Raw genomic sequence first — 15,088 nt, 5'->3', positions numbered from 1 at the left:
TTTTTCAGATTTACAACCTGATGCGAGTGCCAGTGCGTAAAAAAATATAAAGGCAACAAAATTTGCACGAAGATCCCTATAACAGCTTATTGGGCACATGGGCATTCGAGAAAATCCATAATTTAAGAAGAAAAGGAAGAACAAAAAATAATGTAACACAATGAGAAATAAATAAAAAGAAATTCTAAAATGATGACCAACCAAGGTGCTGACATGCAGCAGCAGGAAGGCCAAGATGCACTGTATCAGCAAATAAAAAATAAGGCTTTCTAAGGCCTTGAGAAATGAAGTGTGCAACAGTTTGAACTCACATTTGACATGAAAATCGCTTCGGTATACGTGATATATATACATATACATGTTGATATTGGCAAAAAAAAAAACTTATCAGGTCCGTATGAAACAAAAGCAAACATCGTGTCTCTGACATGCACACATGCCAGGAAATTCTCCGAAGGATTTCTCCGAAGGATTTAAATGTTCTGTTGGCGGACTGCCATGCTGACATGTGCCACAGAAACAATCAATTACATACAGCCACTTCGCACCATCCCTAATATGCAACCGTGAAATCGCTGTGCTTACACGTGATCGGTGTGCTGGACTGCCAGCTGCAGCCCAAACAAGCCAAGCTGCTGGTCAAAATTTGCATGCTTGCCTCGAATGTGCCACTTCAAGTTGCTCTGGTTAAGTACTATTGTGTTCAGTATGAACCGCAATGTGTGAGAACTTTGCCACACGCTTTTGCATTGCAGCTCATACCGAGCGCGACAGTACAATCCCAGACCAATATTTCGGACATTAAGGGCACCGCATGAGAACCAAAATTCCACTGCTACAGCTGTCAGTCTAGCTTTTGCATGTGATCTCGCATTCAATCACCAATGAGATCTACTGGCACAGACACACTGACAATGAGCATCCGGCAACAGCTTGTCGACAGCCATTTCCTGCAAATTTTTGTCACAGCCATATTGTCTAGGCCACTATAATCGGGTACAACTTTAGAAGAAAGGGGAGGCCCTGCCCAGATGACTGAAGCGCGACAGCAGATTGCCTCCGCGATCAATATAGTCCCGCTCAAAAACCGTGCTTCGAAAGAACGTAATTCTCAGTATAAATAAAGGCTTGTGTATTTTGATGACTGGTTTGACAGAGCTCTCGTGATTGGATTGCAACAGCCCATGCCCGATCGTGAGAGAAAAATGACCCCGTGCCTTCTACAATGCTTCGTGTCGTCTGCTTTTTAGCTTCATTGCAAGGGACAAAAGAAAAGAGAGCAACTCTGCATAGCTTTTGCGCTGGTTTACATGTACACGGCACATTTACTACTCATTTTCCGAGCTTAATATTAATCAATTGCTGTTTAACTAATACTTTAAAAGAACAGTGCATTTATTGAAACCATTACAAACCTGGGGCGAGAAGACGATGGACGCAGGAAAGGCACAAATATGCTTTATTCATCGTTTTAAATAAGTACTCTTGGTTTTAAATAGCATAAGCTTTATATTTTTTTTTGTTTTTTCACAAACTTATTTTCCAGTATGTGATAGGTTTTCTTTTCCATTCGTTTTCATGTTTTTTTTGCAAGCCTGCAGTCTCGTAAGTTCGCTTAGCATCAGCCATGCTCGCTGCAATCTTTCGTCGCTGGATAATGGCTCAGAATAAACGCACGTGGCACAAATGGTGCATCGTAAGCTCACAATAATATTTCTGGCATGATAGACCACCACAAACAGTTTGGGAATTTACGTTGACGAGGGACAGACACACACGACTGACTCACTCGGCCCAGTTCGAAGTGTGGGCGGCCATCTTCTACATCGGCGCAGTCACCAACCGTCCGGCTCGTGACGTCAGTCTAGAGTGCGCGCCCATTGGTGGAGGCTCATGTGCATTTGCCTTGGAGGAGTAAACGCCCATTTTTTCTAAAGTTGTGCCCGACTATAGGCATACGCAGTGCTGCTTTGTTGAGAGTTGACAACCAAAGTTGCAGTTTGGTGCTGAGTTGATATGGTAGCAATTTCGTTCACATCCACCATATTTGAGGCACTATATGCATGGATCATCAGGATGTCTAGTGAATTTTGTTCTTAAAATTTTCCAACATTTCGAGGTTTTCCAAGACTTTGGCAGGAAAAATTTAATGAGTTAAAAAAAAGATGCAGTAGAAGAAGAAGAAGACAGCGGCTAATTTTTTAAAGTACTAGCAGGTCAATTTTGAGAACTTTTCTAACAACGTGATAATATGCGAGGACACAGAAGCAAAGATGACAATGTACACAAAATCATCTCTGCTGAAAGTTTCTCGGAGAAAGGCATGAAGGCTTCCCTTTGAATTTCCTGGTTTCTTTTTTTCACAGCCTAGCTCGGTGCAAAGCACTTTGCAGCCACGATTATGACCACGTGATTAAGCACTGCGCTTGCCAATTTGTAATGTCAAACTTGATGAGGGTCCCTTAAAAGGTGCACTACCAGCCATCCGATAATCTGTAACTGTCATTTTCCATTTAATATATTCCTATCCATCGCTCTAGTGGCCACTTGTACAGCAGGGTGCAATGCGATAAAGAAGTCAAAAATCCTACTATAGGCTTTTCTTAGCTGCAGAGATTTTTTTCCAGCACTATCGTTCGGCTCTACTATGTGGAGACCTCAACGGACCAGGGTTCATGGCATATTAAAAGGCTCAAAGTGACAGTATTTTTTAAGAAATGTCACCATGCAGCCACCTCACAATTAATGCTGTATAATTTGATTGATTCATGGGGTTTAACATCTGGAAGCAACACCCATCAGCCTTTGACTTGTGATTTGCATGAACTGACAAGAGGGAAAAAAATTAAAAAGAGAAAGCAGAAGGAAAAGGTTGAAGGTCCTTGCTGCGCATGACAGGGGGTGTTCCTGAAATGCAGGAATCATGCTGACGTACTTATACTTCAGCCAGCATTAATATGTCATAGCAGTGATAACTACATTACCCTGGAGACTGCAGATGCAGCAACTTAAAAAGCCTTGTAAATTGCTTGTAAAGGTGGCAACATTTCTGCCTATTCATTCAGCTTATAAATTAAAACGCAGGTTATGGCTGCAGTAACAAAGTGCAGGAAAGCTGAGTCGGGTGAGCATTACGCTGGTGAGATTACAGCTTTATAAGGATGCTTGCTTCATCCTCGCCCAATGGTGGGGCGTAAGCAGTCATGTAATCACGTGCACCTGCTAAAGGCGTGGCAGTTGCTTTCTTCAGCAATCTAATTTCAGTTATCAGTTTTCTGGGTGAAATTTGTGGCAATTCATTATGCTGCACAAATTAGCCACATCAGCTGTTTGCACGTCTCTAACCGGTTATGAATATTGCTAGAATGCCTTGCTTTAGGATCAATTGCCTGAATTTTTCAGTTGAAAGTTAACTATTTCATTTTTTTTTAATTACTTGTCTAATTGCTACCTATGAGACGAGCACAATTTTTTGGTTAAAGAAATGTTTTGTGGTGCAGCCGGGCCTTTGGAAAATTGAAACTAAATTTTCTTGGCCATTTTCCATGACTTCCCTCTGTAAAAGAAAAAATTCCCTGACAATTCCGTGACTTTTCCGGGTGCTTAAAATTTCCCTGACCTTCCAGGTCGCTACACACCCTGATCATGTCCAAAAAATTGACCAGCACACCATGTAGCCTTCAAAATTTTTTTTTTGCCATCACAGGGAACCAGCGTTGGCCAGGATTTGCTACAGCAGTTTAAGTGTCCCACCAAAACTTGCTGCCGTCGACCGGTAGGGAGGCATCTTGAACAACGAGGGACGCACGCCTGTATCAGCACTTGCAAATGCCAAATGCATCCAACCAAGCTATGCCCATGGAGATGCATGTCTTGAGGAGCACATACACTCCTACGTTCTAGCACGCCAGTGCCCAGTCAGGTCAGAAGCTGCACACATGGGCCTCAAGACAAGCACTGAATTTGCCAACATGAAACTGCAGCACGTCATACTAAAACGAGTTTCTGCAGCCCACTAGCTAATGTATTATGGCACTGCTGCTAGCATGCTAAGTTTCAGCGCTGGTTGCCCATACACTGGAGATCTAGGGGCGGGTGGAGGTGCTGTGGGGAAGTCTAAATGATAGCAACAGTCTGAAAAATTGTGCATACCAAAAATAGATTGAAAATTGCATTTGGCATTTTTGCTACTAGAGCAGAACCTATATTGAGTCAAGCGCAAACAAAAAAATTTGCTTTGCTGTAACCAACACCATGTTGAACCCCACAATTTCAGTTTTGCTAAAGCAGGGAAATACTGACTGAAATAAGCATGACCAACAAAACTTCAGAGTTACTTTGTTGTGTTCTATAGCCTATTATATCCACTTTCATTATATAGAGGTTCAGCTGTCGTACTGTGGCCTGACACCACAGGAAGTGACTATTACCACAGGCTTCAACATGTAAAGGTGTGAGGAAATGCTTTCAAAATGACTGCCTCTACATTTTTCATGTAACTCACCTTTTCTGCTGAGCTTCTTTTCCCTCGCTGCAGTAATGAAAAAAAGAGAGAAAGAGAGAGAGAGGAAAAGTGGGGAATCCATCACTTTACCCCTCCTTATGGCTCGTGTTTGGGACAATTGGTTGTAGTACACAACCAAAACCAACACCATTCTGGACCCTCCAAAATACCAAAAGCCACATGTTTCCACCAACAAATTTCAATGAATGTGCCCGTGCACTAAGGCATTTGTGCACGAGTTCTCGTGTCAAGTGCAGGACCCTCTCCCTGTTCTCGGATGCGTGCCACAGAATAAGTTTGCAGTATGTGTGTGGGGCAGGCAAGTTTAAGCATGCCTCCAGGTAACAATACTTGTGAAGGAATCAAAGTGCCAGCGAGATTGCTGCAAGCCCAGACATGAAGAATTGAGCACAGGTACTTTGGCCGACTGTGGTTTCCCTCTCCCAGTGGGGATGAGAGTTTTCTCTAGAGAGCATAAAAGATGGTGTGTCTGTTAGCTGAGGGCCTTCGCTTCTTGAACGGCTTTTAGAGCTGACCGCCCTTGACCTATCCATGAAAGTAAATGTCCAGTTTTTACTCTATGTAGACTCGTCTCTGCTCTTGGTCATTAAGCCGATGCTACCCCTGGGACTGAGATGCTTCCCTTGCAACACCCTGCTAGCACCACTGCAGTGCTCTTCGTTGTGTATACAGTCAATGTCTCATTTTTCGGACTCCCTAGGAACTGCGAAAATGTACGAAAAATGAGGAAACCCAAAAAACTGAATGCATGCCTTTAATTGCGCACAAGGACTCAAATCGCCACAGCTATGTCCAAAATAGCTTTAAAGAGGCCCTGAACCACTTTTTATCGAAGTCGAGAAATGCATTTGAAGTTAAATTAGACTATTTCAGAAACACCTTGTGGCAAAAAGTACTTCAATGCGTTCAGCAGAAGTGGAGTTATTGGCAATCCATTAACAGTGCTTCCGTTCCTTCTTCAATTACTTGCACTGTTAAGGCTATGAAGGTGCAGGGCATGCCCACAATGCTCTACATACTGAACATCCCCGTGGCATGCACTTCAAATTTCAATTTGGATGTTCTTGTAAACGTCACTATTTCCGATTCTGGTACATTAGACGTGTCAAATGCGGTTGCCCTCAGTGAGCCGCAGTGCGCTCAGCCAGTGAATGCATCATGGCACCCCGTGGCGGCCCGCAGTATCTACGCTGCGTAGCAGACCGCAGGTACATGCTACTGCAGTGCGTATGCGCAGCGTTTGCTTTGTGGATGACAGGGCTTGTGTGCCCGCTCGCGCTCATATGCTCCAGTCTGGCCGTGCTACTTGGTGTGGACTGGCTTTGTCCTGCACCAGCTTGACCAACAGAAAGTAGCCACATCCAACTTGCACATTTCGGAGCGCTATCAATACGAAGCAAAGTGTGCCAAGGCGTCTAACCAGGAACAGCCACAAGTGAGCGCGTGCTGGCATGCGTGTGTGTGGTCTGATCTTAAGTTTTGGTGTTTATAGGTTACTTGAGTGTTCAAAGCTAGTCGACATTAGCGAGACTCGCCGACTAGGACACCGATAAGCAAGGTGGCCAAAGTTTAATTCCCACATGGATGGCTGCACCTGAGCATGAGCAGACGATTGGCGGCTTCTTCCGGAAGTGCATAATTATTATTGAAATTCGAAAGTAGATTTTCTCTTACTTCACCCTGTTTATTTAACTGCGCCAATAACTATACATACACACAATACAGTAGGAAGAAGCGCACTGATCCAAACAAACTTCTTGATTGATGTCAGCTATTGGCGAATAGCATCTGCGTATCAAAATTTGCTATATTATGTAATAGAGCACCCAGAAAAGAGTGAGGAGCAGGCTTCTGTTTAAGAGCGAGCGTTTCAGAGAAAGTTGACTTGGGGCTTTGCTTGCAAGATCCACACACGCTGTCCACGGACTGTGTCTTTTCACCAAGCCTGAGGGGTGGTTCAGTATTCCTTTAAAGGCCTTCCAGTACAACTATTAGGCATCCCCGCGTTCGTGTTGTGACAGGAGACGGTGGATGCATGGGTATATAATTAAGGAACATATATTATGTCCTGTAATGGTGGCTCCTTTGCACTTTTGATATGCTTCACCACAATACATTGCATATGCTTTACCGCGTGACAATGCTGTATTGAGGCGAAGCTACATTTTGGGAATTAGCATTATGCAACACTTTAGACCCTTGCCGTGCTTTCCGCGCTTTGATGCCATCGGCGAGAATAACGAAGGCGGAGTCGGCGCCGTTGCTGACAGCAGCGACTTCTTTAATTGAAAAACACGGCACCGCAGCAGCTAGGCCTAACGACTACTATGGCTGCCAGTGGATTGGTGACTGAGAGCGCTGGTTCAAGGCTGCAATATGATCCAAATGGTGACAATTGATGCTTTAATTAATGCTATTCGGACCTGCGGTCACAGCAAAAAATCTGAAAAATGTGATGAAGCGTTTCAGTGTCAGAAATCTCAGATGTCCTTATACATTGTCTCTATGAGGCATGTTGCACAAGGCATCCAAATCATCAGGCATGTCTGAAAAATTGGTAGTTAACAGTACTAATATTTGCCCACAAATGCAGAACTCTCTCTTTCTTGCTAGCAGACTTGTTCAACGTTCATCCAACACATGATGTCCTTTTACACAAGAGACAGAAAGCACCATTGCAAAGCTACCAGACTTGGTGACAAAAGCATGATGTGAGGTGGGGCTTTCTATCAGAAGGGACAAGCAGAGTGAAAGACAGCACCCATTGCATTACGTCTACGTTGAATGACAGCTTGACCTTTCTTTCACTGTGGTTGTTCAGGTTTGTGGAGAGTGCCAACGACGAAACTTAAGTATGGCCACTAATTTTATCTTCTAGCTAAAATACCTCTTAGGTGAGTGCACTGGTGTTTAAAATGAGAGAGAGAAAGAGATTGCAGAACTACTGAACCACTGTGCTTCCCAAGTCGAAAACTGTGAACATATGGCTGTGTAAGGCACTATGCTAGATCTAGCAAAGCTTGACATAATGGATGTGGCACCCTTAACTCATTTGAGGGAGGTATAGTGGCATGGGTAAGTACAAGAGAAGTTGAACCTGGTATGCAACAACAGAATTCATAGCAACGTGGCCGCAACAGCAAGAAAAAATCCTGCCAGTGTGTACTTAGCAGTCTAATGTTGCACTAGGCCACTGCAATGGGTGATAGAAGAGAAGCATAGGCTCTACAGGGCCATCTTACAAGCACCTATTTAGCTAGTGACATTAGTCTTATTCTTTACAAAAACAAATTTTTACAGAATCACCAAAAATGCACTGGAGAACATAAGCAGCTGTCCCAAATGTTGACCAGCAGTCAACAGTATTTCATACGAATTACAAGACTGTTCCACTGCCTATTTTGCAAGCTCTAGGAACCGGAGCCCCCCTACTGGGCATGCCTAGTAAGGGGCACAAACAAAGGCACTGCTACCTTTTTTTGCTAGTGTAAGATGCCTAACATATAAGCATAAATCAACACCAGCTAGCACCCATTCCTTGCTATACTTAATTTTCTGCATATCACCTCGGCAGCTAAGTACACGATACCACTAAGACATGCAGGCACGGTGTTTCCATTTGCGCGCCATACTACATGCACCAATCCCTCTCACAAAGCCTCTTCAATTGCTCAACTCTGCTTCACAACAGCTAGCTACAAACTTGCCAAATGTCAAATAGTACAGTCTCTTCCTAGAATAAGAATTATTTAATGAATAGGGCAAGGCACAATCTAAAGGAAGTTTACGCCCTTTGTGGCTTGGCTTGTCCCCAAACAACAATCGTCATCTATCTTGCATGCATTTCTTTTTTTAATGCTGCATGGCCGGTAATTTCAGGTCACAAATGGCATGCGCATTATCAGCATGACATAACATTCTTGACAGGAAAATAGTGAACATCGAGTTTTCAAGAAAGGAAACGCAAATAAAATGGATGACAATTATATTGTTTAATGAAAAGATTGCCCCCAAAAGTGAAATTTTTTTTTTATTTGAAGTGCCGTTGTGCCATACATCTGGCACCTTTGCATCCAACAGCACATGCTCCACATCAGCTTCAGAACTAACCTTGTTTCCTATAAGTGAGGGTGGGCTAACAAAGAACAGGTGCCAACTGGGTGTCTACCAAGTTGACATTTTCAAATTCCCTGAGTGTTCCAGGTTTTCCCTGAGCGACACAGAACTTTATCTTATGTCAAGACAGGCTGGACACCACATCGCCCAATGCTCTCACTCTCAAGCAAGCATTTAAAAAAAAAAATCCAGTTTGAATAGTAAGGAGTAGTGTATATTTTATTCAAAATAGACAACTGAAGGTAGAGGATAGTAAGATGCACAGAAAATAAAGTATGTTCGAAAAAGAAAAATGATAAAGCCCATTGTAAATCAAGTCGAACATTCTCAAATATGAATAGAAAGAGATGCACACAGAAGGGATATTTTCGAAAATAAGCTATTTCTATGAAGTGATAGAAGGATCATTGATATTAGGACCGAACTTTGTCACAAGTGAGATTTTCTTAGCAATTGGAAAGTCAACTTCAACTGTCCTCAAATACTCTTAGCCCATACACAATGCCTCCGTTTTGTGTCTCACTGCTTTCAAGAGTTGATTTTGGTTTGGATAAGGGTCACCTGCACTTTTGCATCAGCCAACACTTCGCTTTTTGAGCTCAAGCACCTTCAAAGAAGAGGTGGCACAGTTCCTCTCCCGATCATTCCTCAATGCGATGGTCATTTCTGTTCTTGTCCTCGTTCCGCCGCGCGTTCGCCCCACAGACTATTTGAAGCATTCTCTTGGTCATTTGTACAGTCAATGTCCAATTTTACGTTCTCCACAGGGGCCACGAAAACGTCCAAAAAATCAAATCTGGCAGTCCGAAAAATATGAATGCATGTCTTTTACTGCCCTTAAGGGCTCAAATCGTCACAGGCACATCCGAAAAAGCTGTGAAGGCCTGCCAGTACACTTATTAGGCATATCACTGCTCGTACAGTGACAGGAGATGGCGGGTGCATGCGTCTATAATTATGGAATACGTCTGTGTCTGGCGACAATTGCCCCTTCCCACGCTTAAGCTTCACCGCAATACTTCATGTACGCTTTACTGTGTAATATCGCTGTGCTGAGGCAAGGCTGCCTTTCGGGAACCGGCATTATGCAACGCGCCATGCTTTCTAAGCTTCGAAGCCAATCGCGAGGATTACAGAGGCGGAGTCGGTGCCATTACTGACAACGGCGAATTTTTTCAATGAAAAGCACAGGCAAGGACCTGAACAGCGAATGTCGAAGCAGCTAAGCCTAGCATTTACGCGGTGGTGGCGACGGCTGCCAGTGGATCTGCGTGTGAGAGCGCTGGTTCGAGGTGGTGAGATAATCAAAACGGCGGTGTTGGCTTTGATTAATGCTGTTTCGGAACTGCGGTCATGGCAAAATGCTCGGAAAATCGGACAGTGAAGGGTTCTTGCATCTAAAATTACACACGTTCTTACATTGACTCTATGAGGCACATGGTGGTGCCACGAAGTCGTCCGCATTGTCGGGCATTTCCCAAAATCGGGCGTCCGGACAATTGTTCGTTGACTGTACACAGCCGATGACACAGCGTCAAAGACAATTTGTTATGATTCTTCTCTTTTACTCAAGCCAGCAGTAGGGCAACTTTCGTTCCCTTTCAATAAAATGACAGCTAATCTTCCTTGATTGAAGTACAAATTCCCTGAGCTTTCCCTGAGTTTTTCTGGACTATTTAAAACCCCTGAGGATTCCCAGTTTTCCCGGTCTGTAGGTACCCTGTGCCTACCAGAGACAAAGAAATTCTCACAGGCCCTCAGACAGCCACTCACCTCCTACCCACTGTGAACTGTGCACTCTTGTCTGCCCGTGCAAAGGCTTTTGCAGCCAAATGCAAACTTCCTTATAACTATGCATTTCCTCATAGGCAATGTCACTCTAAAAAGATCATTCCATAGCATCCTGGTTTGAGCACCACAACATTTCAGTAATTGGGTTTACTTATTCCAGAGGTACTCCACTAAAAAAATTAATGCTAACAGGTGTACGTACTGGCTAAAGCTCTCTAATGACCAACGGATCCATACCTACTACAAAAGCCCATTATGCCACAACAAGGCCAAGCCGACTCACCGTAGTATCACTACATCCAATGGGACGCTGTGGAGGGCTGGGCGCCCAGCGATCAGCTTCACTGTGCATCGTGGGTGTTCTCACATCTGAAGCACCCCACTGGCTCTTGGTGACTACCCCAACTGTTGCGTTGCTGGATCCTGCACCTTGCCAGGGGGATGCGAATTCCCCAGGTGTGGGCCTTGGTGTCGACCACGGTGAGTAAGTGGCTTCCGGAGAAGGTACACAGTATGCACTGCTCGTCCGTAGGTTGCCCGGTGAGAAGGAAGCACACATGTCTGAAATAGAAACAACACATAAATACACCAGTATGCAATATTATCGTCATCGGCCTATATAACCTCACTAAAATGATGAAGGCCTCTCAAAATATCGTATTTACTCGTATAATGATCGCACTTTCTTGTAAAAAAAATTGACGCAAATTCAGGGGTGCTATCATTACGCGGGTTAAACTTCCCGCAATAAAAATTTTTTTTTCATCCCGTATTTGCTGCGGGACGACAACAGGCCAACAAATAGGCGGCTGCCGCTGTATGTAGTGCGGGACACCAAAACAAAAATGGCGGCCGGCGGAGCAAGCCGAACGCGATTTTTCTTTTCTTCTCGCGAGTACATTACGTGCATTGAAACAGTTTCTTCCATATCAGTAATGAGTAATATCGTTAATATCGGCAAGTCTGTGGCAATAACGTAGCCATGTGCACTTTGAGGGGAAAGAAACAGATGGGCGTGCTAAGCTGCCTGTGACATAGAAACACATGGCTGGCATTCTGCAGGAACTGCGGCATCTGTCTTCACTACTATCCTAATACGGCATGGTTACGCTAAGGGTGGGTGAATATCTTAGCAGTGTTAAAAGCGTCGGCGTATGAATAGGGTACATTTCTAACGTATCAGTGCAAACGTGGCTACTATCATTGCCGCTCGCAATTTGTTGCGTGCCCACGAGTGCAGACGAGAAGTATCGAAAGGGGCCTTTTTTGTTGTTGGGCAAAACCATTTTGAAGCCTACAAGTAATAAAGCCAAGGCAAGTTTGGTTGTAGCTTTTTTTGTCATGGAAGTGTGGAAACTGATGAAAGTAATGAAATGAGGCATCTACTTATGAATATTTGGTGCGTGCCGACCGCTTGGTTTGTCTTGAACAGTTGTTCGCTAGCATTCGACAGATGGTAAGCGCGATCATTATTAGCTATACTTGGCACATGAAATATCACTGCGGCAAGTTCGGAGTGCAATCATTACACAAGAAATTTCTAAAAGAGATCGAATTTTGACAACAAAATTCAGGGATGCAATCATTACGCGAGTGCGATCATTATGCGAGTAAATACGGTACTCTCTGGTTACCTCTGTCCAACATTGGTCAACTCAACCTGAAAATTTCCTTATCTGCCACCCCTAATTGCATCTCCCTTATTTCGGCAGCCATAGAACACTATTTGTCTGTTTCACGCATTACAGAACCAGCCCAACTCCACCTACGTTGTGCCATGAAGTGCACGCCTTCCTGACCAGGTGGCACTAAGCGAGCTAGCTAACACCTGCCTGGTTATATCATGTACCGATGTTACATGTACAAGAGGGCAAAGTACTTTGCATGAAATAAAGGGAGAGTGTTCTCTTTCGACTGTTGCCTCGTCGCATTCCTTCACTCGTCACTGCCTTGGCGGCTGCAGCACAGTTCGGCTGGCCAAGCACACCTGCTCGTCAGTGACACCCCCAGCTTGGCAACATTAACAACCTCTTTCCCACCTCTTTCCCTCAATTTAAACTAGAATATCAGTTACCCCTATTTGGTCTCTAATCTATACAGCCATCTTCCTATCTCAATGTTAAAGGGCCCCTCACCAGGTCTGGCCATTTTGAGCTGACAAGCGCAGAGCATACTAACGACCGTGTTTGCTGGAATCATGGGTTCGCGGCACTGAAATATTTCTATCTCGGCTATTAATGAGCTGACTTGAAAAATTCTTGCGGCAGAACGCTCCCTAGAGGACAGGTAACAACTTCCAGCATATAAGCAAAGTTTACTGTGGGGCCTAGTGAGGGAACCTTTAAGCTTATTTTCTGTTCAGTCACCAGCTGTGAAATCCTCAGTTAGCTGTGTTGGGACCCAGAGTAGTGTATTTCACCACTGTCATACAGTTGTTGTGATTTGGTATCCGAGCGGCCATTACAGTTCCATGGCTGATGCTGTGCCAGGTGTTGGGTGATCTAGAGGTGAAGGGCGACGTTCAAAAGATGAGAAAAGGGTTTATTTACAAAGTTACACGATGAGCGTTTACATCTAAGAGCATGAGTACTAGTACAAGCACGAGCGCGAATAGGAGCTCTCGTAGAACTAGGAGCACGCTCCACAACACTCGGGGTACTTTTTTCATGCACTTCTTTTTCCCCTTTCTCTTGTCGGGGAAATTCACTGTTCTTCTTGGCCAACCACAATCGTTAAAGTGTTCGCAAAATTCCACCCATGACGTCACATGGTTCCGCCGGGCTCCGCCTGCAATGTTGCACGTTCACCCCCAAAGCAGGGCAATGAGGTGGCAAATTGGGAACTTGATGTCGAAGTTGTTCCTACGGAAGTCCTTGACGTTTGCCCCTTTTATCAATTAGTGGGCCATTCGTGACGGTCCGCTCGTCAGATTTTATGCCGGTAAAATGGTCTTCATGATAGTCATTGCTTCCACGAAGGGTGGCGACTGTTGTCGCCTTGACGTGAGGCTCTTTGTAACCGTGTCGTCGTCTATGTCGGGACCAGTTAAGACCAGGCGGGCGCTCACCTCGCCCATCTGCTTTGGGTGTGCTCATTTAATTGCCAGCTCCCTGGTCCTGAGAAAGCGACGATACAGTGTGAAGGGCCTTTCATAGATGCCCGCTCACTCGTGAAGAATTAATCATCGAGAAGGGATGCCGGGTATAACAACGCTAAATGCCAACTGTAACAGCAGGCAGCACACAGTGTGCATGCTACCTCTAAAGGTGAGATGTCATGAGTGCATGGATTAACAGAGGAATTACTTGCTCAATACTCCTCTGACCCAGGCAGCTGTGAGATGTATGGGCATATAAGAGTGAGGAGAAAACATAAGGCTAGTCCCATTGTCTTGGCACTTGTCTTGCATTCGTTACTGTGACCCTCTCTCTTATGCATTATTGAATTATTCTATAACACGTGACCAACTAGCTTAAACCAAAGGTTCTACTAAAATGAGAGTTCCGCTTCTTGGATATTGCCATAATGTTTCAAGAGCAGCACACCGGTTGGAGATATAACCTGAAGTCAAAGAAAAGACTGTTGCCATTCTGGTTGGTTCACTAAAAGGTTGTTAAGAGAGGCATAGCAATCATAGCCCTTAAGAATGTCTAGGTCCATTCATGCCTGCATTAGACACAACACAGTTTCAAAGCTCAAGCAATAGGAGCAGGATTTCCAGAACCTTTCCTGGGCAAGCTGGCAGATGTGCCTTTGAGAGTGAAAAAGGAGATGCGCACTTTAAGCTGCCACCCCGAACAGTGGTAAACAAAGCACGGGCCATCTGGGCAGGGGTCTTTTATTTCGACAAGCTGTGCGAGAGCCTGTTGGTTTTGTCTTGGATCTTAGGCGCCAAGAGAATGTTTTCTTTGTCTTATGGTTCAGGCATGAGGTCGAAGTTTGGCTAGAGAACAGTTATCCTCTGCATCTCACTGACAGATTTACTCACAAATATGGCACCACATGGCCTTCGGGTCCTGGCAATCTGGTCGCTTTGCGTACATGTTCAAGAACTGGTGCCATGATTGTGATGTTTCCTTACGTCTATGTTTATGAATGTGTTTTGCTTGTCAGCACGTTGCTACACCAGCTGCGCTTGCATGCGGTTTCTTGGAACTTCTGACAAATATGCGTATGGTGACCCTCGCCCCTTTGTTCGTGTATATTGTGTATTTTGGGTGAGGATTCTACGCTGTGACCTGTGCTAAAAAAAAGCTTTCTAAGATGGTTGGCTGATAGACTGGCCAATCACTGAACTGATCGTCCAGTCACAATACAAACCATCAATGATTCGTCAGTAAATATTCTGGGCGGCGCATTGGGTCTAGAAAATGCAGCTGCAGCATTCTGATCGTCGTTGTGGATCTGACTTCGGGTGCCAAGCACCATCAGCTTAGCCGAGATAGCATTGCCCTATCTGGTCCAAACCAATGCAACTTTTTGTAACCGATGTAACACTGAAACCGTGCAATCTCGTAACCAAGCTTTCTAAAGCCTTTGCAAATACAAGTTTTCTTCATACATCAGTGTCTGAGTCCTTCGAGCCGATGTCAGCCATTAAGGCCACCTGTGCAGACCATTTCTGACAGTGCGTCCTGGACGCTGAGACTGGGGATG

General features: G+C 44.5%; 1 protein-coding gene across 3 annotated transcripts in view; it reads right to left on the bottom strand.

Moving 5' to 3' along the window:
* Positions 1-15,088, bottom strand: part of Tmem131 (Transmembrane protein 131) — a 111,449-nt gene that overhangs the window by 6,839 nt on the left and 89,522 nt on the right. For 2 of the 3 annotated variants that reach the window (XM_055073835.2, XM_072287843.1), the window contains 2 exons: positions 10,716-10,993; positions 4,505-4,531 (listed from right to left, as the gene is read on the bottom strand). In XM_055073835.2, coding sequence (XP_054929810.1) covers positions 4,505-4,531; positions 10,716-10,993 — 305 coding nt within the window. The remainder of the gene's footprint in view (positions 1-4,504; positions 4,532-10,715; positions 10,994-15,088) is intronic. The other variant, XM_050183054.2, reaches the window with a different exon arrangement.

The sequence above is a fragment of the Dermacentor andersoni genome, chromosome 4, assembly GCF_023375885.2.
Source record: "Dermacentor andersoni chromosome 4, qqDerAnde1_hic_scaffold, whole genome shotgun sequence".
Lineage (NCBI taxonomy): Eukaryota > Metazoa > Arthropoda > Arachnida > Ixodida > Ixodidae > Dermacentor > Dermacentor andersoni.
Note: the sequence above shows the minus strand (reverse complement) of the source record. Positions and strands in the feature narration are given on the sequence as shown.